Source organism: Lotus japonicus, chromosome 1 (assembly GCF_012489685.1).
Source record: "Lotus japonicus ecotype B-129 chromosome 1, LjGifu_v1.2".
Lineage (NCBI taxonomy): Eukaryota > Viridiplantae > Streptophyta > Magnoliopsida > Fabales > Fabaceae > Lotus > Lotus japonicus.
This window is the reverse complement of record NC_080041.1, coordinates 54,818,742-54,842,368: the sequence shown is the minus strand read 5'-3', so window position 1 is coordinate 54,842,368 and position 23,627 is coordinate 54,818,742. Positions and strand designations below refer to the sequence as shown.

The following is a 23,627-nucleotide window of genomic DNA, read 5'->3' as shown; positions in this document are numbered from 1 at the left end:
ATAGCCTAACAAGCCTGATTTCACATGATTCGTTTCCGCAATACCTCTTATAAAGAAAGAAACATGCTTACGAAGCTCAAACGATAATTGGACAGAGTTTCCTTTGTATTTCTACATTTTTACAAAATAACAAGACCTGCTAAAGAGGTATATCATTCAGCCAGAGATCCAAATCTACACATATCAATTATCCAAGAAGTAACATCATCAAATACATCGTAGAACTTTTACACTTACAAAATATAATTATTACATATTCCCTATAGCTGCAGAATACCAAAAAGATCAACAAAAGACATCAACATGGCCACCAACCGTAGGAGGCCTACCAAAAAGAAGTAACTGTACAAGCTGCAACTGAAGCAACCTCCTACTCAGCTACCTGTGAATCTGAAATGGAAATAATGAGGGGGTAAGTCACAAAGACTTAGTGAGGGTCTATAAACCACCATGAACTAGAAGGGGAACATCATAGGCACGATTTTCTCTTTAAAACTCAGGATAAATATGACGTTTGATCAAGTCAAGTAACTCAAATCACTTTCATAACATATATGGCATGGTAAAAGCTTCATGCTTTACTAACTCAAATCACTGTCACTTTGACATAGAGAAAACTTAAAGAATCATAATGCGGTTAAAGCATTTTCAATTTATAAAATCACTCAAAATCCGATAATCCAAATACAATAGGGAACACACATGAGAGAACCATAGTCATAAGGCGGCTCCATCTCGTTGATAGCCCTTTCCTCCTACGGGGTGGCCTTTCCCCTAGGGGCGGCTCCATCTAACGGATAGCCCTTTCCTTTCTCAAGTCACATCGTGTCATCGGGGGAAGCTACATCTCGTTGATAGCCCTTTCCTCTTAAGGATTATCGTATCCAAGAGGCGGCTCCATCTAACGGATAGCCCTCTCCACCCGAAATCATGTCATATCTCATCAATCTCATCGGGGGAAGCTACATCTCGTTGATAGCCCTTTCCGTGCACTGGCGGCTCCATCTAACGGATAGCCCTCTCCACCCGAAATCAAATAACTAGGTGCACCTAGGCCGTTACCTCCGTTAACGGCTATGGGGTTCTAACATGTATTCCCACAATCATCTTTTCAAAATCATAAGCAATCTCATATCAAAGTTTCAAATATGAATGTTCTCAATAATTATCAAAGCTCATCAAGATGTCATTCTCAACCCAACATGATTCAATACATAAAGTTTGTAACTTCATAACTTAAAACAAACTAAAATCATTCTCAAATTCATTTATTTGATTACATAACCTTAAATAACTCAATAAAAGATAGTATTGTGAATGAAAGGATGTTCCCCCAATTTTAAATAAATAGATACTTCAAGTTATAATAAAATAGTCAAAACCATAAACATAGAGTAATTAAAAATATGCCACAATGGCCATAAACCACTCACAACTATGAAGGATCAAGAGGAGCGCTCCCAACAACTTCAAGATGTCCGGATGAGTCCGTGGTCGGCAAATCTGAACACCAACAACAGATTTCAACTATTTAGGAACTTAATTAATTAAGCTATCTATTATCCAAAAGCAACCATGAAATCCCTAATTGTGAGCTCAAATCCCTAAAATTAACTTACCCAAAACTAACATAGACTAGAATACCAATCTTTATAATTTTTGGGTTGTGAATATACCTCATTGAGCTCAAGTGAATACTCTTTATGGGGTGGGTGATCTTCTCCTCTCTTAGAGCAAAATCCCTAACACCCAAAACACTAACCAAGAGCATACACCCACTTGAAAGATTCAGCTTCTTTTATTCTTCAATTGGAGTATTATACGGTGGGAACTTTGGAGCTTTTTGAGTAAATAGTTTTGATGTTGATTGGGTAAAGATTGGGAAATAAAATGATGGAGAGAAAGAGGAAGAAGTGATGCTGTCGAAGGAGAAAGAAAATGAAAAAAGGAAAGGAGAAAGGGAAAGTGGGGTGGGGTAGGTCGGTTCCAATTTTTTTATTTTATCTGACTGCTATTTTTTTTTATCCTATTTTATTGAAACGGTGCGTTTCATTCTTCCCCCCTTAAAGAAAATTCGCCCTCGAATTTTAAAACATTAACTAACCTTGAGTCTCAAATAAGAAAGGGTATTTCTCACGTATGATATCTTCGGGTTCCCATGTTGACTCTTCGCCAGCTTGTCCTCTCCAAAGAACTTTCACTGACCCAACGTCCTTAGAGCGCAAACGTCTCACTCGTCTATCAATTATAGCTACCGGGTGCTCTTCATATGATAAGTTCTCGTCTAGCTGCACATCCTCATGATTGATAACATGCGAAGGATCATATAGATATTTCCGAAGCATAGAGACATGAAAAACTGGATGAACTCCGGAAAGATCTGGCGGAAGTGCCAACCGATAAGCTACTGGGCCAACTCGCTCTAAAATCTCAAATGGTCCAATGAATCTTGGACTCAACTTCCCTTTCTTGCCAACCCGCAACACCCCTTTCATTGGAGACACACGTAAGAACACATGATCTCCAACTGCAAACTCCAAAGGGCGTCGTCTCTTATCAGCATAAGACTTTTGCCGACTCTGAGCTGCAACCAAGCGATCACGAACTAACTTAACTTTCTCAATTGCATCTTGGATAAGTTCTGGGCCTACAAGCTTGGCCTCGCCAACTTCAAACCAACCTATTGGATAATGCCTCAAATGGTGCCATCTGGATACTAGACTGATAGCTATTGTTATATGCAAACTCCATCAAAGGTAAATACTGATCCCATTTCCCTCCAAGATCTAAAACACAAGAGCGAAGCATATCCTCCAATATCTGGATTGTTCTCTCAGACTGACCATCGGTTTGAGGGTGGAAAGCTGTACTTAAATTCAAGCGGGTCCCTAAAGCATTTTGGAAAGACTTCCAAAAGTGTGCAGTAAATTGAGCCCCTCGATCTGAAATAATAGAAACTGGTACACCATGCAAAGAGACAATCTCATCCAAGTAAAGCTTAGCATACTGAGCTGCAGTATAGGTAGTCTTCACCGGCAAGAAGTGTGCAGACTTAGTCAATCGATCAATGATCACCCACACAGAGTCATAACCTTTCAAAGTTCGAGGCAAACCGGTCACAAAATCCATAGCAATGCCTTCCCATTTCCACACCGGTATCTCAATAGACTGAAGCAATCCTGCTGGCTTTTGGTGCTCCGCTTTCACCTGTTGACACACTAAACACTTAGAAACAAAATCTGCTACATCTTTCTTCATCCCTTCCCACCAATAAAACTCCTTTAGGTCTTGATACATTTTAGTAGAACCAGGATGGATAGTGTAAGAAGAATGATGAGCTTCTTCTAAAATTTTCCTCCTTAGGCCTTCTACATTAGGCACACACAACCGGCATCCAAGGCGCAATACACCATCAGAATCTACTGAAAACTGTGAAACTTTGCCATTTTGAACATCTTCCACCATCTTCATCATATATGGGTCTTGACATTGAGCCTGTTTAACATCATCAACAAAGGTAGAACGAATTTGCACATTAGCCAACAATGAGTTAGAATGTGCAAGTTCAAATTGAACTCCACTGTCAACAAGTTCTTGGAATTCTTTAACAATGGGTCTCTTAACCTCCGCTAAGCGAGCAAGACTACCCATAGATTTTCTACTTAGAGCATCGGCAACCACATTCGCCTTGCCAGGATGATACAAGATGGTGCAGTCATAATCCTTTAGAAGTTCCATCCACCTTCTTTGCCTCAAATTCAAGTCTCGCTGCTGAAAAATATATTTAAGACTCTTGTGATCAGTAAAAATTTCACAAGTCTCACCATAAAGATAATGCCTCCAGATTTTAAGAGCAAAAACTACTGCAGCCATCTCTAAATCATGTGTGGGATAATTCTGCTCGTGCCTTTTGAGTTGCCTAGAAGCATAGGCAATGACTTTGCCATGCTGCATCAACACACAACCAAGGCCCACTCTAGAAGCATCACAATAAACTGTATAGCCTCCACCACCTGAGGGTAAAGCCAAGACGGGTGCTGAAGTCAGACATTCTTTCAATTTCTGAAAGCTTTCCTCACAAGCGTCAGACCATTGAAATTCAACTTTCTTTTGAGTTAGCCTGGTCAAAGGGGAGGCAAGCTTTGAGAAGTCCTTCACAAAGCGACGATAGTACCCTGCCAAACCAAGAAAACTCTGAATCTCCTTCACTGTCGTGGGTCTAGGCCAATTCTGCACTGCTTCCACTTTGCTAGGATCAACACTTATACCATCCTTGGATACAACATGCCCCAAGAAGGCAACAGTATCAAGCCAAAATTCACATTTAGAGAATTTGGCAAACAACTGCTTCTCCCTCAAAGTTTGCAAAACCAACCTTAGATGTTCTTCATGCTCTTCTTTACCCTTAGAATACACAAGAATATCATCAATAAACACAATCACAAAGTGATCCAAGAAGGGTTTAAAGACTCGGTTCATCAAGTCCATAAAAGCAGCAGGGGCATTAGTGAGTCCAAAGGACATGACCAAGAACTCATAATGGCCATAGCGTGTCTGAAATGCCGTCTTAGGAACATCTTCCTTCTTAATCTTCAACTAGTGATACCCTGATCGCAAGTCAATCTTTGAGAAACATTGAGCTCCCTGCAACTGATCAAACAAATCATCTATGCGAGGTAAAGGATACTTATTCTTTATAGTCACCTTATTCAATTGTCTGTAATCAATACATAACCGCATGGTCCCGTCCTTCTTCTTCACAAACAAGACAGGTGCTCCCCAAGGAGAAGAACTAGGGCGAATAAAGCCCTTATCAAGAAGATCCTGCAACTGCTCCCTTAATTCCTTAAGCTCTGCTGGTGCCATCCGATAAGGAGGTATAGATATTGGTTGGGTGCCAAGAACCAAGTCTATAGAAAATTCTATCTCTCGATCAGGTGGTAAACCAGGAAATTCTTCAGGAAATACATCTGGAAATTCACACACTATCGGGACTTCTTCAAGTTTCTTTTCAACTGCTTGAGTATCTTTTACCAAAGCTAAGTATCCCTGACAGCCCTTCCTTAGCAACCGAAAGGCTCCTAATGCTGAAATTAGATTATACGGTGTCAAACACCGTTCACCCTGGAATGAAAAATAAGGCCCTCCAGGCATATCAAACCTCACTACTTTGTTACGACAATCCACAGTAGCATAATGAGAGGCCAACCAATCCATACCCAAGATTACATCAAAGTCAACCATGTCTAGAGTGATTAAGTCTGCTAACAATTTTCTATCCTCAACGAATACCTCACAAGAAGGATAAACAGAATCAGCTAAAAGATTCTCCCCAAGAGGGGTAGCCACAACCAATGTATCCTTCAAGGGACAAGAACATTTACCAATTTGAGAAGCAAACCACACTGATACAAAAGAGTGTGTAGCTCCAGGATCAAATAAAACACGAGCATCCTGAGAACATACAGAAAGTGTACCTGTAACCACTGCATTGGATGCCTGAGCATCCCGGCGAGTCAAAGCAAACACACGTGCCTGACCTCTCCTAGCCTGTCCCTGACCTCTGCCACCAGTACCTCTGCCACCCTGCTGAGATACTCCAGAACCTCGACCTGAAGCACTCCCGGACGGCCTCACAGATGCTACAGGAGTATGAGAAGATGCTAAAGCCGCTCCACCTGGTGCTGATGCATGACTAGAGGAAGGATGTGCCACAGTCAAAGGACAATCCCTCCTAATATGACCAGTTTGGCCACACTGATAGCACGCTCTACTATCTCCCAAGCAAGCTCCAGCATGAAACCTCCCGCAAGTAGGACAAGGAATAGATCTCACATCACCATGCCTCTGAGAAAAACTAGGTCGGGAAGGCCCTCCAGAACGTGATCTATGACTCTGCACAGAGCCTGAAGACCGATCACTAGATACACTCCCTGGAACCACTGACCTCGGTTGTCCACCATATCCACTGCCACGACTCGGCTGGCTACTCTGTGACGCCTCTAGTCGCTGCTTTTTGCGAGAGTCTCGAGTACCACTGTTTTTCTCCTTCTGTCGCTGCTCAATCTGAAGTGCTAAACTCAAAGCCTCTGTAAAAGTGGAACAATTAGACCCAACCACAGATCTATACAAATACTCCCTCAAGCCTCTGATGAACCTCTTGACACGCATATCCTCTGAGAGAGGATAAGGAACATGTCTAGAGAGCTGAGTAAAACGAGCACTATACTCTGATACAGTCATGCCCTCCGTCTGCTCCAGTCTCTCAAACTCATGGACTAAACCATCTCTGACACTCTCTGGAAGGAAACGACTCATAAAGTGCTGAGAAAAAGAACCCCAGTCTAATGGAGGCGATCCCGCTGGCCTCGAATGAATCAAGGTATCATACCAATCATGTGCTATACCCTCCAACTGGAATGATGCCAAGTCTACAGCCCTAACAGATGAGCACCCCAAGGCTCTCCATAGTCTCTCCAAAGCATCAATGAACCTCTGTGGGTCCTCACTCGGTAACCCAGAAAAAGTAGGCGGTTTGAGCTTCATGTAGTCTGCCAATGAGACAGTAATCTCACCAAGGGTAGCTGCTGGTTGTTGTTGTCCTTGTCTTACTCCTTGTTGCGGATCATTAGCTATAGGAGTTGGGTTCCCCTGTTGTTGCTGCCCACCCAAAACTCCTACAAGTTGTTGCACAGATTGTTGAAACACTTGCATAGTAGCTGCAAGCTCTGCAACCCCTGGATTGCTTCTTCTTGCCCTAGGAACCTGATCATTGGCTACCTCATCAGCCAATCCACGCCCAGCCGGTGCATCTCTCCCTTCAACTCTCCCTCTAACTCGACCACGACGCCGACCACGACCCCTTGGAGGAGGGTCTTGGGGTTGGGTAGCGGACTCATCAGAATTACCCCTTCTAGCAGGAATCCTCATCCTGGGTGGCATCCTCACCTAAGAACAAAACATTAATCAAATACAAGACAAGACTCCATCTTGAAGGAATTAAGAATAGACTCAATCACAACATTGAAAAAGACTCTAGGACTACCATGAGATGTTAATAGCATCTTGGAAGTAAGTTGTGCCGCGGTTCACAATTTACTAGCAAGATTCTATTACTACCTCATGTCTGCAGCTATTAGGACCTACTACCAAAGCTCTGATACCAACTTTGTCACGACCCAAACCTAAGCCGTAACCGGCGCATAAGCTATTACCATAGCCTAGCAAGCCTGCTTTCACATGATTCGTTTCTGCAATACCTCTTATAAAGAAAGAAACATGCTTACGAAGCTCAAACGATAATTGGACAGAGTTTCCTTTGTATTTCTACATTTTTACAAAATAACAAGACCTGCTAAAGAGATATATCATTCAGCCAGAGATCCAAATCTACACATATCAATTATCCAAGAAGTAACATCATCAAATACATCGTAGAACTTTTACACTTACAAAATATAACTATTACATATTCCCTATAGCTGCAGAATACCAAAAAGATCAACAAAAGACATCAACATGGCCACCAACCGTAGGAGGCCTACCAAAAAGAAGTAATTGTACAAGCTGCAACTGAAGCAACCTCCTACTCAGCTACCTGTGAATCTGAAATGGAAATAATGAGGGGGTAAGTCACAAAGACTTAGTGAGGGCCTATAAACCACCACGAACTAGAAGGGGAACATCATAGGCACGATTTTCTCTTTAAAACTCAGGATAAATATGACGTTTGATCAAGTCAAGTAACTCAAATCACTTTCATAACATATATGGCATGGTAAAAGCTTCATGCTTTACTAACTCAAATCACTGTCACTTTGACATAGAGAAAACTTAAAGAATCATAATGCGGTTAAAGCATTTTCAATTTATAAAATCACTCAAAATCCGATAATCCAAATACAATAGGGAACACACATGAGAGAACCATAGTCATAAGGCGGCTCCATCTCGTTGATAGCCCTTTCCTCCTACGGGGTGGCCTTTCCCCTAGGGGCGGCTCCATCTAACGGATAGCCCTTTCCTTTCTCAAGTCACATCGTGTCATCGGTGTAACACCCCATTTTTTGTTATTAGGTTATTTATTATTTTATTTTAATTAGTATTATGGTATATTGTAATTAAGTGATTTTGTTAGATAATTAAGTGATTATGTGATATAGATAAATAAGGTTTTAGGGTTTAGTGTGAGTAATTGAGAGTGGGGCCCATTGTATGGCTATTTAAGGGTTAGGAGTGAAATAGAAAGAAAGAAAAGAAAAAAAATAAGGATTAGAAGAGAAGCAGAACAAGAAACACGTGAAAGCAGAGAAGGAGAGGAGAAAAGAGGAGAAAACTTAGAACTGATCTACAAGAGGTAAGGGTTTGAATTCATGTTTTATGGATTGGTATGATAGTGGATAATGATAGAAAGCATGATTTAGGAACCCTAGGTTGCAAAAATTCCCAAATTGAAATAGTTAGGGTTTGGCTTTTAGATGATTTTGGGGGTAGATGATAGGCTTGCATGATGCGCAGAAATTTACGTTCTCTTGTACCCTTTTTCGTGCTATGTTAGTGGCCGAATTTGAAGAAGTAGTCTTCATAAAAGTTGTAGGTTTTTCTGTTACGAAACTTTTGCCACTGGTTTCACGTCATTCCGACGTCTGTAGCTCGAGTTAGGTGTATTTTAGTGAGTATAGGTTAAGCTGTCCAGTTTCTTACGAACTGTGGTTAGTGTACGATTTTTCCTGATTTTTGTACTTCGAATTGTGACTTGAAAATTTATAGAGGTTTACAAAACGTGTATACGGAACCATGATAAAAATATTAGATTTTTCTGAGTATATTTGATAATTTACATCTGTTTAATAGTTCATTAGATGTGTGGTGCGCGCACATGGCGAGTTGCGCAGGAAGATGTCGCAAGATGTCGCGACATGGCGAGTTGCGCAGGAAGATGTCGCAAGATGTCGCGACATGGCGAGTTGCGTAGGGAGATGTCGTGAGATGTCGCGACATGGCGAGTTATTCAGCGACATGGCGAGTTGCGTAGGGAGATGTCGTGAGATGTCGCGACATGGCGAGTTGTGCAGTGAGATGTCGCGAGATGGCGAGCATGAGCATGTCACGAGTTTTTGGGAAAATTTAGAGAGAAATCCAGTCTTTAGGAAATAGTTGCAGAACCTGTTATATATGAATTATATTTAATTTACATCTATTTTTAATAATCATTATATGATGTTGTTTCTGAATTGATGTTATGTTTGAGATGCTAAGTTGTTGTGATTGCAAGTTGTATAATTGATAACATGTAATATGTGTTTTGTGCAACTGGTGATGAATATGCTAAAATAATTAGGACTTGGAGATGGTCTGAATATGCATATGTTAGTTGAGTTTTGCACAATACACTGCATAGTTGTCAAGAGGCAATGTTTGCTAGTTCTCGTGGAGGCTAGTGACTTGTCCCAAAACTGGAGTGGTTTTGAAGCCTAGAGCGAGGGCTTTATTGGTGGTTATCTGTCTGGAGTGGACGCGGTGATACCGCTAAGGATAACAACTTTGGTACCAAAGGCATTTGCCCGGGTCTCACTTGAGTCATATGTGTTATGGTGATATTTTTGGAGAGATTTGATGTGGTGGTAATTAGAGACTATTATATATGTTCTAATTGAGCTATAATTTATGGAGTATTTGCCATAACTGTGAACTTGATTAATTATGTTAAAATTACATAATTTATTATTTGTTAGTGAATGTGAGTAATTTATGTGGAGCATAGATAAGCTTTTACATTATTTATTACTATGCTTATCCATATGATATGAGTTCTCACCCTTCTGTTGGAATGATGTTCTATGCGACATCGCTCAGGTACCGAAGATAGTGGAGCTTCTCGCGAGGGTTAGTTGGAGGAGCTAGTCTTTCATTTACGGTTTAGTTAGGGGAGTCATGCTCTGTTATGTAACACCGGGAAACGTTTAGTTTTGTACCTTGATGTTAAGAGTTACCTATGAACTCTCTTTATGTTAAATTTTGGAGTTGAAATAAATCCGCTGTGCTATGCATATGATGTTGCGACATTAAAGTTGGAAAATTTATATATTTATTATGAGCATGACAGGTGTTTTGATTTATGTTTCTGGAGAATAAGTGTGACACCCTCTGTGTTATGCATTTTACTCTGATTTATGATATATTATTATGCGGGGTTTAGAGGGTGTTAACAATCGGGGGAAGCTACATCTCGTTGATAGCCCTTTCCTCTTAAGGATTATCGTATCCAAGAGGCGGCTCCATCTAACGGATAGCCCTCTCCACCCGAAATCATGTCATATCTCATCAATCTCATCGGGGGAAGCTACATCTCGTTGATAGCCCTTTCCGTGCACTGGCGGCTCCATCTAACGGATAGCCCTCTCAACCCGAAATCAAATAACTAGGTGCACCTAGGCCGTTACCTCCGTTAACGGCTACGGGGTTCTAACATGTATTCCCACAATCATCTTTTCAAAATCATAAGCAATCTCATATCAAAGTTTCAAATATGAATGTTCTCAATAATTATCAAAGCTCATCAAGATGTCATTCTCAACCCAACATGATTCAATACATAAAGTTTGTAACTTCATAACTTAAAACAAACTAAAATCATTCTCAAATTCATTTATTTGATTACATAACCTTAAATAACTCAATAAAAGATAGTATTGTGAATGAAAGGATGTTCCCCCAATTTTAAATAAATAGATACTTCAAGTTATAATAAAATAGTCAAAACCATAAACATAGAGTAATTAAAAATATGCCACAATGGCCATAAACCACTCACAACTATGAAGGATCAAGAGGAGCGCTCCCAACAACTTCAAGATGTCCGGATGAGTCCGTGGTCGGCAAATCTGAACACCAACAACAAATTTCAACTATTTAGGAACTTAATTAATTAAGCTATCTATTATCCAAAAGCAACCATGAAATCCCTAATTGTGAGCTCAAATCCCTAAAATTAACTTACCCAAAACTAACATAGACTAGAATACCAATCTTTATAATTTTTGGGTTGTGAATATACCTCATTGAGCTCAAGTGAATACTCTTTATGGGGTGGGTGATCTTCTCCTCTCTTAGAGCAAAATCCCTAACACCCAAAACACTAACCAAGAGCATACACCCACTTGAAAGATTCAGCTTCTTTTATTCTTCAATTGGAGTATTATACGGTGGGAACTTTGGAGCTTTTTGAGTAAATAGTTTTGCTTTTGATTGGGTAAAGATTGGGAAATAAAATGATAGAGAGAAAGAGGAAGAAGTGATGCTATCGAAGGAGAAAGAAAATGAAAAAAGGAAAGGAGAAAGGGAAAGTGGGGTGGGGTAGGTCAGTTCCAATTTTTTTATTTTATCTGACTGCTATTTTTTTTTTATCCTATTTTATTGAAACGGTGCGTTTCAAAAACGGTTATAAACTGTTCAACAACCTAGGCGAATTTTTAAATACCTCAAATACTCTCAGAAAAATCCAATATTTTTATCATGGTTCCCAATACACGTTTTGTAAATCCCTGTAAATTTTCAAGTTGAAGTGCGAATTAAAAAATTCAGGAAAAATCTAACACTAACATCAGTTCGTGAGAAACGAGACTGTTTAACCTATACTCACTAAAACACATATAACTCGAGCTACAGACGTCGGAATGACGTGAAACCAGAGGAAAAAGTTTTATAACAGAAAGGGATACAACTCTTATGAAGACTACTTCTTCAAATTCGGTCATTAACACAGCTCGAAATAGGATTCAAGAGCTCGTAAATTTCTGCAGCCTCATGCGCGGCGCTCTACTCCCTCTCTTCCACCCACAATTCATAACCCTAAATTCAACTATCCACCTTGAGTTTAAAAACAAATTGCATCTTAGGGTTCCTAAATCAGGCTTTTTATCATCATCCACTATCATACCAATCCAGAGAACATGAATTCAAACCCTTACCTCTTGAAGATCAAATTCTAGGTTTTCTTCTCTTTTCTCCCCTTCTCTCTTTCACGCTTCTTTTCTTCTGCTCTGCTAACTCCTTCAATTCTCAAATTCTGATTTCTCTCTTTCTATTTCACTCCTAACCCTAAAATAGTCTTATAATGGGCCTCACTCTCAACTACTCACTTAATTATCTAATAAAATAACTTAATCACCTTATTATATAAGTTATTTTTTACAAACTTAATACTTTCAAGTTTATATATCAACATTAATATAATTATAATTTTTACCAATACTTAATTTTATAATAACGAATAGCAAAACCAAATATTAACAAATTACAAATTTTTTATTTAAGAACATATATTGTTGAATTCTTATGAGTTATGAAATTTCATAAGAAAAAATTTACATTAAAACTTAGGAAATTTCATAAGACACACATTATTAGTTTAAATTTGTTGAGTCATTAATCAAGTAATAACTAATATTAACAATAAACTTTAAAAGTTAAAGACCATTCAATAAAACAAAACCATATCCATTTCCTTTTGGACTTCATTCATTAATGTTAATTAGTCCATAGTTTTCTACTATTAATCTCAAAATTATTTTAAATGAATTTATTGTTATTTAATTCATATGAGTTATGGAATGTCATAGGGGTGAACTTAATATTAATATGATATTACTAAAAGAATATACATAATAAATACCAAAACAAAAACATGTGATGCCAAAAAAACCCTCCACTTGAATTTCCTTCATTAATATAATGTTATTCTATACTAGCTTTCTACTACACCTCAAAATTATTTTAAATAAATTTATTATTATTTATTTCATATGACTTATGGAATGTCATAGAGTACACTTAATATTAAATATGATATCACTAAAAAATATTATACATAAATACCAAAATAATATCACAATATCACAAACATGTGATGCAAAAGAAAAAATCGTTTAATGTCAATACAAAACCCATCTCTATCTATTTCCCCTTGAACGTTCTCCATCAATGTTAGTTTTTAACTTTCAACTAATTTATTATTATTTAGTGTATATGATTTATGGAATACCATAGTGTAAACTTAATATTAAATATGATATCACTAAAAAAATACATAACTACCAAAATAAGTATCACAAACATGTGATGCAAAAAGAAAAGGAAAACCATCTCTATCTATTTACTTCCTTCATCAATGTGTGTCCATAGTTTTGTTTAGTGACTACTTTTGGTGTTAGCTTTTGTGTGAGTACTCTTTTTCCCACTGGGTTTTTCCTAAGGGGGTTCTAATGAGGCTCTGCATAAGCTGTTTCACCAAAATAGTCTGGTTTAGCAAAGCTTTTTGCTTTGTTCGTCTTGGCGGGGGAAGATTGTATTTTCTTGATTTTCTTTCTATAATCCAATCTACATGAGAAAATTGTTCTCATGATTTTTATCTTTTATCAATATAATCCATTTGTTCTAAAAAAAAAAGTTTCTACTATTAACCTCAAAATTGTTTAAAATGAATTTATTATTATTTAATTCATTTGAGTTATGGAATGTCATAGGACAAGATTAATATTAAATATGATATCACTAAAAAAAATATAGGGAATTTCATAAAACAAGTTTAGATTTGTTGAAATATTAATCAACTAATAATTAATATAAATAAAAAATCTTAAAAGTTAAGGCCATTCAATAAAAAACTCTCATAACCCTTCCTCTTGATATTCCTTTATCAATGTAATTCTACGAACTTATACTATTAAATTCAAATTATCATGAATAAATTTACTATTATTTATTTGGCTTAATTCTCAAATTAGTCCCTGTCTTTGTTTCGCCGTCTGAACCAGGTCCCTGATCGGAAAAATTTGTGCAAAAAGTCCCTATGAATGAAAATCGTTTGGGGCAAGTCCTCGCCGGAGCCCGGAGCTCCGGCGAGTGATGAAGTGGCGTGATGACTAGATAAAAACTGATGACATGGCATTAAATAAAATTAAAAAAAAATTAATTAATTTACCATTTAATAACCTAAATTAACTTGATTTAATCCTCAATTAACCCACTTGATTTAATCATCAATTAACCCACTTAAACATATACCCCCAACCTTTTTCCTAATTACCCTCAATTCCCAATCCCAATCCCAATCCCAATTTCGTTCACCTGTTGAAATTAGGGTTCATCCCATGTTCTTCACATCTGAGTGTTTGATTTCATCTCTTCATCCCATCTTCTTCACATATTCGTTCGATCCTCTTCACTGAGTCACGTTCCTCTTCCCTGAGTCGCGTTTTTCTCTTCCCTGAGTCGAGGTTCTTCTCTTCGAGTTTCAGAATCAGTCGCGTTCGTTCCTCTTCCCTGATAAGCGTTCCTCTCCTTTCAGATTTCTCCTTTCAGATTCCCTGAGTCGCGTTCCTCTCACAAACCATGAATTCTTCATCTGCTTCTTCATCTCGCACAAGGTCGAAGACAATCACTGCAGGTGGAAGTGCTAGATGTCAATGTGGTCTTCCTCTGATCATTTACACTGCTGGTACTCGACATAACTCGGATAGGAGATTTCTCAGATGCAGAAATTGGCAAGTAAGTGTATGGCCTTCCAAAATGAGTTTAAGCTTGTGTTTGTTGAAAAATCTGTAACTAAAATGTATTCTTGTGGCAGCTTCCACATAATTGTGGTTTCTTTTTTTGGATTGATGATCCATATGAGGGAAGAGATGCAGTTCAGGGAAGAGATGCAGTTGAAGGTCATGCAATGAGTTATAATTCTGAGATTGGGAATTCAAACTCTGTTAATGTTAATGTTGTTTCTGATTTGAACAAAAAGATTAAGAAGCTCAAGATGAAGCTTGAAGTTGAAAGATTCCAGAAGAAGCTCTCATGTTTCTTTACTCTGGTTGCTGTGACAGTATCAATATGGTGTTTCTGTATGAGAAAGGGTTGAAAGAAGGATTTGAAAGAAGGCTGCATGTTGAAAGAAAGCCTTGAAAGAATTAGTTTAAGGCCTTAGTTTAATTATGTTTGGTTATCTATCTAGACTTGTCTGTTGTTAATGGCATTTTCAAGCCTTCATTTTGTCTGTTGTTAATGGCATGTCCAAGCCTTCATTTTGTCTGTTGTTAATGGCATGTGCAAGCCTTCATTTTGTTTGTTGTTAATGGCATGTTCAAGCCTTCATGTTCCATCTTGTGTACTATCAGAAAGTATTTTGTGTATGTTCCATGTACTGAATGTAATGAAAAGGAGTTGTTAATGGCATGTTCAAGGCTGTATGTTCCATCTTGTGTACTATCAGGAAGTATTTTGTGTATGTTCCCATGTACTAAAAATAGCTAAAAATATCCAACCAACATAGACAATTAAATAGATGAGTGTAAACCATCAATGCATAAGGAGGAGTTAAAGTACCCCAATTGTCATTGTTTACAGAAGGATAAAGATAGCTAAAAGCATTTAAAATGCATTTCAAATCCAGCAAGTTAGTGGCCACAGAAGGTACAATTGGTTCAAAATTTCTAACATGCATTGAGAGTGGCTCTTTTGACAGATTTTCAACAAACAAGACACCTTCACCCTTTGAAGCAGCAATCGTAGCCATTTCCAGTGCATCAGAATCAGATTTGTAAGGCCTGAACACTTCTTTAGGAACATCCTCAGTAGTGTCAATGTATGACCACCACAAATTAAACTCCTTGTATCCCAGCTCTTTGATCATGTCAACAGTGTCAATGTATGACCATCTATCTTCATCTTGATCAGGAAAAACACTTCGACCACCACCAAAATAATGGCAGTAAGGGGAGGTTCCAAACCAACCACCATGGCGAACAATGAAGGTAAACACCATCCTGCAAATCCCCTAAATAGCAAGTGAACATTAATCCCTAAAATAGAAACCCAAAGAATCATTCCACAGCAATGCACTCGAAACCCACCCCAAAACCAGCCCCAAAACCCACCCCAAAACCAGACCCAAAACCCATCGAGCATGCAAACCCCAACCCATCCCTGAGTCGAGCATGAAAACCCCCCAAAACCCATCGACCATGAAAACCACAACGACAAAACCCATCTCAGAATAACCCCAAAACCCATCGAGAATGAAAAACCCCAAAACCCATCTCAGAATAAGCTTAATCGAAAGGAATAATCACCACAATAATCAACACAATGCTTAATCGAGAGTTGAGTTGTCTACTTACTTCACACTTTGCCAAATCGAACAGGAAAGAAATGTATATCCACTTTGCCAGAAGAACGAACGAACGCACAGGAAGGATTGGACTTAGGTTTCTCAGATGAACTTAGGTTCTCACATGAAAAGTTAAGAATGCAGATGAACTTAGGAAATGGAATTGGGATTGGGTTTAGGAATTGAGGGTAATGAGTGGGTAATTAGGAAAAGGTTTGGGGAAATATGCTTAAGTTTGTTAATTGAGGATTAAAACAAATTAGTTTATGTTTAATTTAATGTTAAAATAATTTTTTTTTTAATGCCATGTCATGAGTTTTTATCTAGTCATCACGCCACTTCATCACTCGCCGGAGCTCCGGGCTCCGGCGAGGACTTGCCCCAAACGATTTTCATTCATAGGGACTTTTTGCACAAATTTTTCCGATCAGGGACCTGGTTCAGACGGCGAAACAAAGACAGGGACTAATTTGAGAATTAAGCCTATTTATTTCATGAGTTATAAACCTCGAAAAGACAAACCTAATATTAAATAAGATCTTACAAAAAAATACTACTTCTATCTGTAAAGTACAATAAAATTGATACAGTATATCAAAAGAATAAATCCAAAACATCAATTAGATAAACAAGGACAAACAACACAAATAAAAAAGATAAGTACACTCATAAAAAAACCTACGACATAAAAAAAAAATTTTAAAAACATAAATTAACACTTCGAAAAAAACCTATTTATCACAAAAAATATTGTTTTTTCTCTTTTCCATATGAATAAATAATTTTAAAAAAGCATAAAAAAACACAATACAAAATAAAAAAGAATGTCCCCGTGTAACGCACAGGTAAAAAGTACTAGTAATTTTATAAATAAGGAGTAAGCAAGTAAGAGAGAAAGGATTTTAAAAAAAGTAGTAAAAGAGAATGGAGAATAGAGGAATGAGAGATAGAGAAATAGTGTGATAGAGATCCTCAGCAGCTAGGTATTGTCTCACTTATATTTATAATAGTAGGTCGGGAGTATTGAACAAATATACATATGAGCCCGACCCATTTAACCCTAACTCGTAATTCAAATGGGTATCCAAGAATTCATAACACATCAAAACATTTTTTCATGATAAAGACATAAACCCTTTTTTTACACCAGTTTAGGCACGCACACAAACCGCCCTTCACAGAAACATTACAATCCTTGCCGTAAAACTCCACTTCCACGCTAGTTATGGTAGACAGGATTAGCGATTTGCCTGATGAGGTTCTCTGTGACATCCTCTCCTTTCTCCCAACTCAAGAAGCAGTTAAAACAAGTGTTCTTTCAAAGAGGTGGAGGCACCTATGGACCTCAGTCCCCGCTCTCGACTTTGACGATCAAACCTGCCTAAAAGATGTCCCCATTTCTTACTTTGAAAGGATAGTGCACACAACCATTCTCGCCAGAGATGTTCACCAACCCATTACAAGCTTCCGTCTCAAATATGATGCTTCTAGTTATGATTATAAACGTTCAGATTATAACCGTTCCAATGCTGATCTCAATGTTTGGGTAAACACGGCTACACGATGCGGGATTCAGAACCTTGACATCGAGATATTTCCTCTAAACTATATGATACGTTTGAGAAGCTGCATTTTAAGTTGTAAAACCCTTGTTGTTCTCAAGTTGTCAGGGTTGTCTTTGAATGTCTCTTCTTCTGTTGAGCTTCCCTCCCTCAAAACGCTACATTTGACAAATGTTGAATTTGTTGGACTTCAATATCTTATAAAACTTATTTCTGGGTGTCCAATGCTTGAGGATTTGGAAACAGTTTGGCTAGATTATGATCTTGAATATGATGGCTATGTTTCGGAGGAAGGGTTTAAATTGCCCAATTTGGTCAGGGCATATATACGTTCTGTTGATATGGTTGGTGCTAATATGCTTCTGAAAGCAGCATGTAATACTGAGTTTTTGATCTTGAAACAGGTTCGAATATATTGGATTGGGAATTCTTTTGTTTGTTGTTTGGTTTGGGATATAGATAATGTCACCTTTATTTTTCATATTTTTCTTTGCAGTGTGGAGTTGATGTGATTCCTGAATTTCCTCATTTAAGACATTTGACCCTCTTCTTGGATGATCAAAGCTGGCATTCGGTGCTTTTGATGCTCAAGAACTGCCCCAAACTTCAAAGTTTTAAACTTGGTGGATCTTTTAACGCTGAGGACGTTCTAAATTACCCTCATTTTGCTGTTCCTGAATGCCTTACATCACATTTTAATGTTTGCTCTCTCACATATTACACAAGTACAAAAAGTGACTTACAATTTGCAAAATATATTATGCAGAATTCAACATCTTTACGGTCCATGAAAGTTCATTGTGTTGAACTTAATTCACTGGAAAAACTTGAAGTGCTAAAGGACTTAGCTATTTGCTCAAGGAAATCTACATGGTGTGAACTTAGATTTGTTTGATAGATTTGTTAGTAGGTGGAAAGTTGAAACTGTTTTTAGATGACAGCTTATGTCATTTGTTAATGTCATCATGCAAACACTTTATTTGAAGGGCATAGATATTGTGTAATGTTTGTGTACCAATCATATGGTTATTGTCTGATTTTTGACCACCAGATGCGAGGGTAAGGGTTAAATAGAAATTACTATTTCATATGCTGGTGATTTACTGTGTTCCCTATTACAAAAGAATGTTTGTTCTTCTTTCTCATGATAGTATTAGGAAAAATTTCTTGGTAAGTGGCCAATCATGTTACAACATACCTACAGGAGCATCAGTTCCCTATTACATACTGCACTTTGACATCAGAATATCCTTTTTAGTTTGAAAGGATCATATTTTGTGTTAATGTTTGGCATGGTAGCTTGCTGCATATTTTGGTTTAGTCTGTGCTCCATTGAAATGCTATGAATTTTTATGCGATTAAATTGTTTGATTCCATGAAGTGAAGGGCTATGGGAATTTAGTCCTAGTTTTATCTCCTCTAATTTTTCTTGGTGTTCACCTAATTTGATCTCCAGTGCGGGATGCATTGTTCTCATATAGCGCTACCTTTGTATTATTTAAACACCGTTACACAAATTAGATCAGTTATGTGGAAATTCCTATGATCATAGTTGTTATTGATAAATGAGTTACAGGTACCCCAATCAGTTTACTCAATTAGTGTTAACTGAACATGCTTAAATTCGAAGTATTTTGAAGCCAAGACATACGCCAGCTATTGGAGCTTCCTTCAACTCACAACACCTAAGCATGACAGCAAGAGCAAGTAAAGGTAAGAAAGAAACATACTTGATCTCATGCTGCGAGGGACCTGAGTTCAATCCCAATATAAGTTTATCCTTCCCAGATAAAATACAAACCAGTTCACCAAGCCCACCTACTTCACAAACTAAAGCATTATTGCTTCCAAACATCCTGCTCGTAAGAGATTAAGAAAAGTAATTACTTTAATTTCCACCGAGCATGGAACATTATTACATACCACCTTAAGTTAAAAATGTGTTACAAAATTTCACTTATTCAATGTCAGTAACTTAAACTAATAGCAAGTAATATTCTTCACTCTGATCATTCACTCTGTTTTTCTCCCTTGTTCTGTGTCCATTTTACTTCATTCATTTTCAAGCCCTACTTATTTAAGTAATAGAAGTGGATTGTGGTCTTAATCTACCATATGTGTGAATCTTAAACTAGGTAGATATTGGAAAGGAAATTTTAATGGATTAGCTTCATCTTAATCTACTCATTCCCTTTCTTTCTTAGGATATATATTTATTTTAGTGGTTGTTTAACTTTGAGCTATGCGATAGAGATTTTTATCTTATAACTTAATATTTTATTATAAGGTGCATTCTTGTGATGTCTGTTTCTTCATTGATTTTGAGCTTTATACTAACCACAACTATCAGTTGCTATATTCCTAATATGGTGTACTAATTTTGCAAAACATGCAAACCCATGTTTTCTTTGCAATCTGTTTCATCAGATTACTTTTGAAGTTGCTGTATCTCTAGTTATAATTAGTACATACATACTTGAAAAGCTTTCTTATACTAGTATTAAGTTTACCTTCCCAGTACCACTAATCTCCTTTCTGAGTCAAATTTTTTTTCTAAGGCTTGATTCCCATAAGATTCCCTGTGAGAAAGTAGTCATTGCAGGACTGATAAGAACATAATTTATTATAGAGATGATGATACACAACTCTAGTTTTCGAGAGCCAGCCTCTCCATAATTTCTGAATTCAAGAGTCCAGCCTCTCCCCATTAAACTCACAACTTCCGAATGAAACAAATGAACAGTCACACCCGCTATTTAATAACCACGCCTAGACAGTTACAAACAAACACAACTAACATAATAATTGACCCAATTTAAATTAAAACAACTCAAGTACATTTCACACAACCCCTATCAATACTCTGCCCTAAAAGATCCACCTTGTTCCCAAGGTACTCTGCCTTGAAAGATCCACCTTGTTCCCAAGGTGATAATCCGCAAAAGTGTCTTGCATATCCCAACTGATCTCACATGAAGGAAGCCTAAATCTGGTGGCTTTGCCAGAGGTCATTTGGTGGTTACCAAATGACATTGAATACAGTCCAAGGTGTAGGGACCATCGACAAAGAGATCTGGTGTCTTAGCTAGTGGACAATTGGCGGTCATCATCCTACAACGAAGTGAGTTCGGCAGTTTCTGCAGTGGCATCCTCTCCACATCTAACTCTAAATCAGCATTTTGGGTGTTGGGATGGCCGAAGGGTCGGGGGGCCGGGAGGACTCAGCTGCAAGAGGCTACAAGGATTGATTATGCACAAGTAAAGAGGGAAGGCATAGTTGAAAAAATAGTAAGTAGGTGCAAGAGTAGGATGCAGGTTGCCAAAGGGAAACTGAGTCTCATAAAAAAATAACATGATGCGAAATTATTAATTCTCATCTTGACAAATCAAAACATTTATAACCTCTAAGATTCAGCGTAACATGCCGCGAAATTATTAATTTTTCTGCTTGACAAATCTAAACATTTATAACCTTTGAGATTCAGCGGTTAGCCCAGGAAAACACACGGAGTCGATCGTGGTTGTAATTTGTAAATGGTAGCAGAACGAAAGAGAGGATAACAGAGACAACCAAAGATGCGTAAGTGAGTGTATGTGGGACCACAGTGATACAAAAGCTGAGTATGGGATTCATTTGCAAGAGATTGCCGAGGAAAAATGTTAAAAAAACAAGTTGTCATTTGAAGCGCATGATGCAAAAAAGAGGAAGGAGCATACGAATGGTCTAAAAGAGTGCGGATCATGTTGTTAATGATGCGTATATTTCATTCGGCTTTGCCATTTTGAGAAGATGTGTGTGGGCAAGAGAAGCGAAAAATAAGACCATTAGCATCAGAATGTTTGCATAATAACTCATTGTCATATTCACGTCCATTATTACATTGAAAGCACTTAACAATTTGGCAAAATTGTGTTTTTATGAGATTAGTAAGAGAGGAAAACATTTCAAAAACATGAGATTTTCTACTAATCGGAAATGTCCATAGAAAATCAGAATAATCATCCAAGAACAAAACATAATAGCGATGACCATCAGTGTTCAAAACAGGAGATTTTCATAGATCACTATGTCAAAAGGCATCAAAGTAGTAGTCTGAGATGAATAAAAAGGCAACTTAACATGTTTGCCCAAAACACAAGAGTCACAAACAGCAGTTGAACTCAATGGTTCACAACAAATGAACTTATTTTTACAAAGATAATTTAAAGCAGAGGTGTCGGGATTGCCAAGACATATGTGCCAGATACTGGAAGCAAGACCAACAAAATGGGAAGAAGTGGTGACCGGGTAGCGATCGCAAAGCTGTCACATCTCAGGAGAGGCGTCCCCGTCTGGAAGTTAGTCACCAAGAAGCCAAATGGGTCAAAAGAAACAGAAACATTATTGTCGGTTGTGAGTCATCGCACAGAAATTAAATTTTTAATAATTTACGAGGTATGCAACACATGGTTTATGGCTAAGGATTTGTGAGGGGTAGGAATGGATGTGTGTTCGAAGCCCCGAATTGGAATTCCTTGGCCACTACAAACAATGAGTTTCTGATTTAAATGACTCAAATTAGAATAAGACGAGAGAGTACCTTGTGATGCCGCAGTATGGGAAGATGCGTCAGTGTCCATGTACCAAGTGCTGTCAGGAGTGGTAAGGGACATGGTGTGTAAGGCTGCAACAATGTCTGCATGATCTAGAGAAGTGCTGATAGAGTAGGCCTGAGAACGCTGTCCTAGGATACTCGGTTGGCGTGAAGGACCGTTGGGCCGAGTATGTTTAGGATGATGGATGCGGACAAGGAAACATCGCCCGTGGTGGAGGCATCCAACCCCACTAGGTCCAAGGAGAATACTGTGGCTGCTGCCAAGGCGGGGGTCCTTGGGGATTGTTAGAGCGAGATCCACCGCGCTGTCCACGACCTCCATTGTGGTTCTGATTGTTGCGATTACGATAGGAGGAAGAACGATTTCCCTAGAGGTGATTGGTGCGCTGCTAAGAAGTGTCATCAGAGTCCCGTTGTCGAGTAGTATGCGTAGTTGTAGGAGAGGCAGTGCTTTGCATTTTAGCAAGACCAGATTCCTCCAAGGTAAGCATAGAGTTGGCCTGGAAGAATGTGGGGATAGGATTGCTCCGACGGATCAAGGTAGCTTCTTCTCGGAAAGACCAAAGACTAGTTAAAGAACCAAGCGATGATTGCTGACAGGAGCAACGACTTTCTTCAGTTGGTCAGAAAGCATTTTGAGACGCTGCAGACACATTAGGAAAATCCTCCATGCAAGTAGTAGAAAAATCATGCTCAAGGGTGACAACACGAGAGTTCTGATTATCCTGGAAGATGTCAGACAAGCGATCCCAGACCTCCATAGTTGTGGAGTCAGGTTCCAAGATGGTAGTGAGCAGATATATGGAGATAGTATAGTAAATCCACTAGGATGGTGAGGTCAAGAGTGATCCACAAAGCGCCTTCCTTCAACCGGGCTCCAATTGTTCCCGCCAATCACCTTTATGCATTGAAGTTCTATTTATAAGTTGGTCAAAGTTTTTCCCAAACTCCCTAGTTTGATGCCACACTTCATAAGGATCTACACAGTAGAACACTGGCACAACTCTTGAAGAAACCACCGCGAAGCTGCATACTATTGAGAAAAAAATTACTAAAATCTGAGACTCTTCGATTGCTTGCAGTGGTGATGTGAAGGAAGCACACATGTCTTCCCCTCTGAAGCTCAAGAACACGTCGTGGATCCATCTTCTGCTGCTGGGATCCAGATCCCACCTCTTTGATGGCTTTGACTCCTCAGACAACCGACTATCACCAGCGGAGGAAGACATGGATGGATGATTTTTTATTTGGGGGGAAGGATGTCAAAGTAAAGGAGGAAGATATAACAAAAAAACGTTGACTCTGCAACCTGCA

General features: G+C 38.3%; 3 protein-coding genes and 2 long non-coding RNA genes across 5 annotated transcripts; 2 read left to right on the top strand and 3 right to left on the bottom strand.

Annotated features, from left to right (window-relative positions):
* Positions 1-191: 191 nt before the first annotated feature.
* Positions 192-1,864, bottom strand: LOC130729230 (uncharacterized). The gene is made up of 3 exons (XR_009015912.1): positions 1,677-1,864; positions 1,434-1,503; positions 192-390 (listed from the first exon to the last, which is right to left on the bottom strand). It is a non-coding gene; the product is annotated as an uncharacterized LOC130729230 (long non-coding RNA).
* A 12,527-nt stretch (positions 1,865-14,391) lies between these two features.
* LOC130738851 (uncharacterized) lies at positions 14,392-14,908 on the top strand. The gene is made up of 2 exons (XM_057591026.1): positions 14,392-14,547; positions 14,627-14,908. The coding sequence occupies exons 1-2, from the start codon at positions 14,392-14,394 to the stop codon at positions 14,906-14,908; spliced, it is 438 nt and encodes a 145-aa protein (XP_057447009.1).
* Positions 14,909-15,083: 175 nt separating this feature from the next.
* On the bottom strand, positions 15,084-16,367 carry LOC130738845 (uncharacterized). Its single transcript, XM_057591013.1, has 3 exons — positions 16,167-16,367; positions 15,344-15,823; positions 15,084-15,296 (listed from the first exon to the last, which is right to left on the bottom strand). Exons 2-3 carry the CDS (start codon positions 15,809-15,811, stop codon positions 15,084-15,086), a joined length of 681 nt encoding a protein of 226 aa, XP_057446996.1. The 5' UTR covers positions 15,812-15,823; positions 16,167-16,367.
* A 727-nt stretch (positions 16,368-17,094) lies between these two features.
* Positions 17,095-18,237, top strand: LOC130731916 (FBD-associated F-box protein At5g38590-like). The gene has a single exon (XM_057584080.1). The coding sequence runs from the start codon at positions 17,382-17,384 to the stop codon at positions 18,228-18,230; it is 849 nt and encodes a 282-aa protein (XP_057440063.1). The 5' UTR covers positions 17,095-17,381; the 3' UTR covers positions 18,231-18,237.
* A 3,517-nt stretch (positions 18,238-21,754) lies between these two features.
* LOC130729193 (uncharacterized) lies at positions 21,755-23,627 on the bottom strand. The gene is made up of 2 exons (XR_009015901.1): positions 22,299-23,627; positions 21,755-22,050 (listed from the first exon to the last, which is right to left on the bottom strand). It is a non-coding gene; the product is annotated as an uncharacterized LOC130729193 (long non-coding RNA).

Bases quoted from the DNA above. Each gene is read 5' to 3' on its own strand.
- LOC130731916 (XM_057584080.1), top strand. From the start codon at position 17,382: ATGGTAGACAGGATTAGCGATTTGCCTGATGAGGTTCTCTGTGACATC.
- LOC130738845 (XM_057591013.1), bottom strand. From the start codon at position 15,811: ATGGTGTTTACCTTCATTGTTCGCCATGGTGGTTGGTTTGGAACCTCC. The intron at 15,297-15,343 runs GTTTACACTCAT...GGATATTTTTAG, and splicing joins CTCCTCCTTATGCATTGATG to CTATTTTTAGTACATGGGAA.
- LOC130738851 (XM_057591026.1), top strand. From the start codon at position 14,392: ATGAATTCTTCATCTGCTTCTTCATCTCGCACAAGGTCGAAGACAATC. The intron at 14,548-14,626 runs GTAAGTGTATGG...TTCTTGTGGCAG, and splicing joins TCAGATGCAGAAATTGGCAA to CTTCCACATAATTGTGGTTT.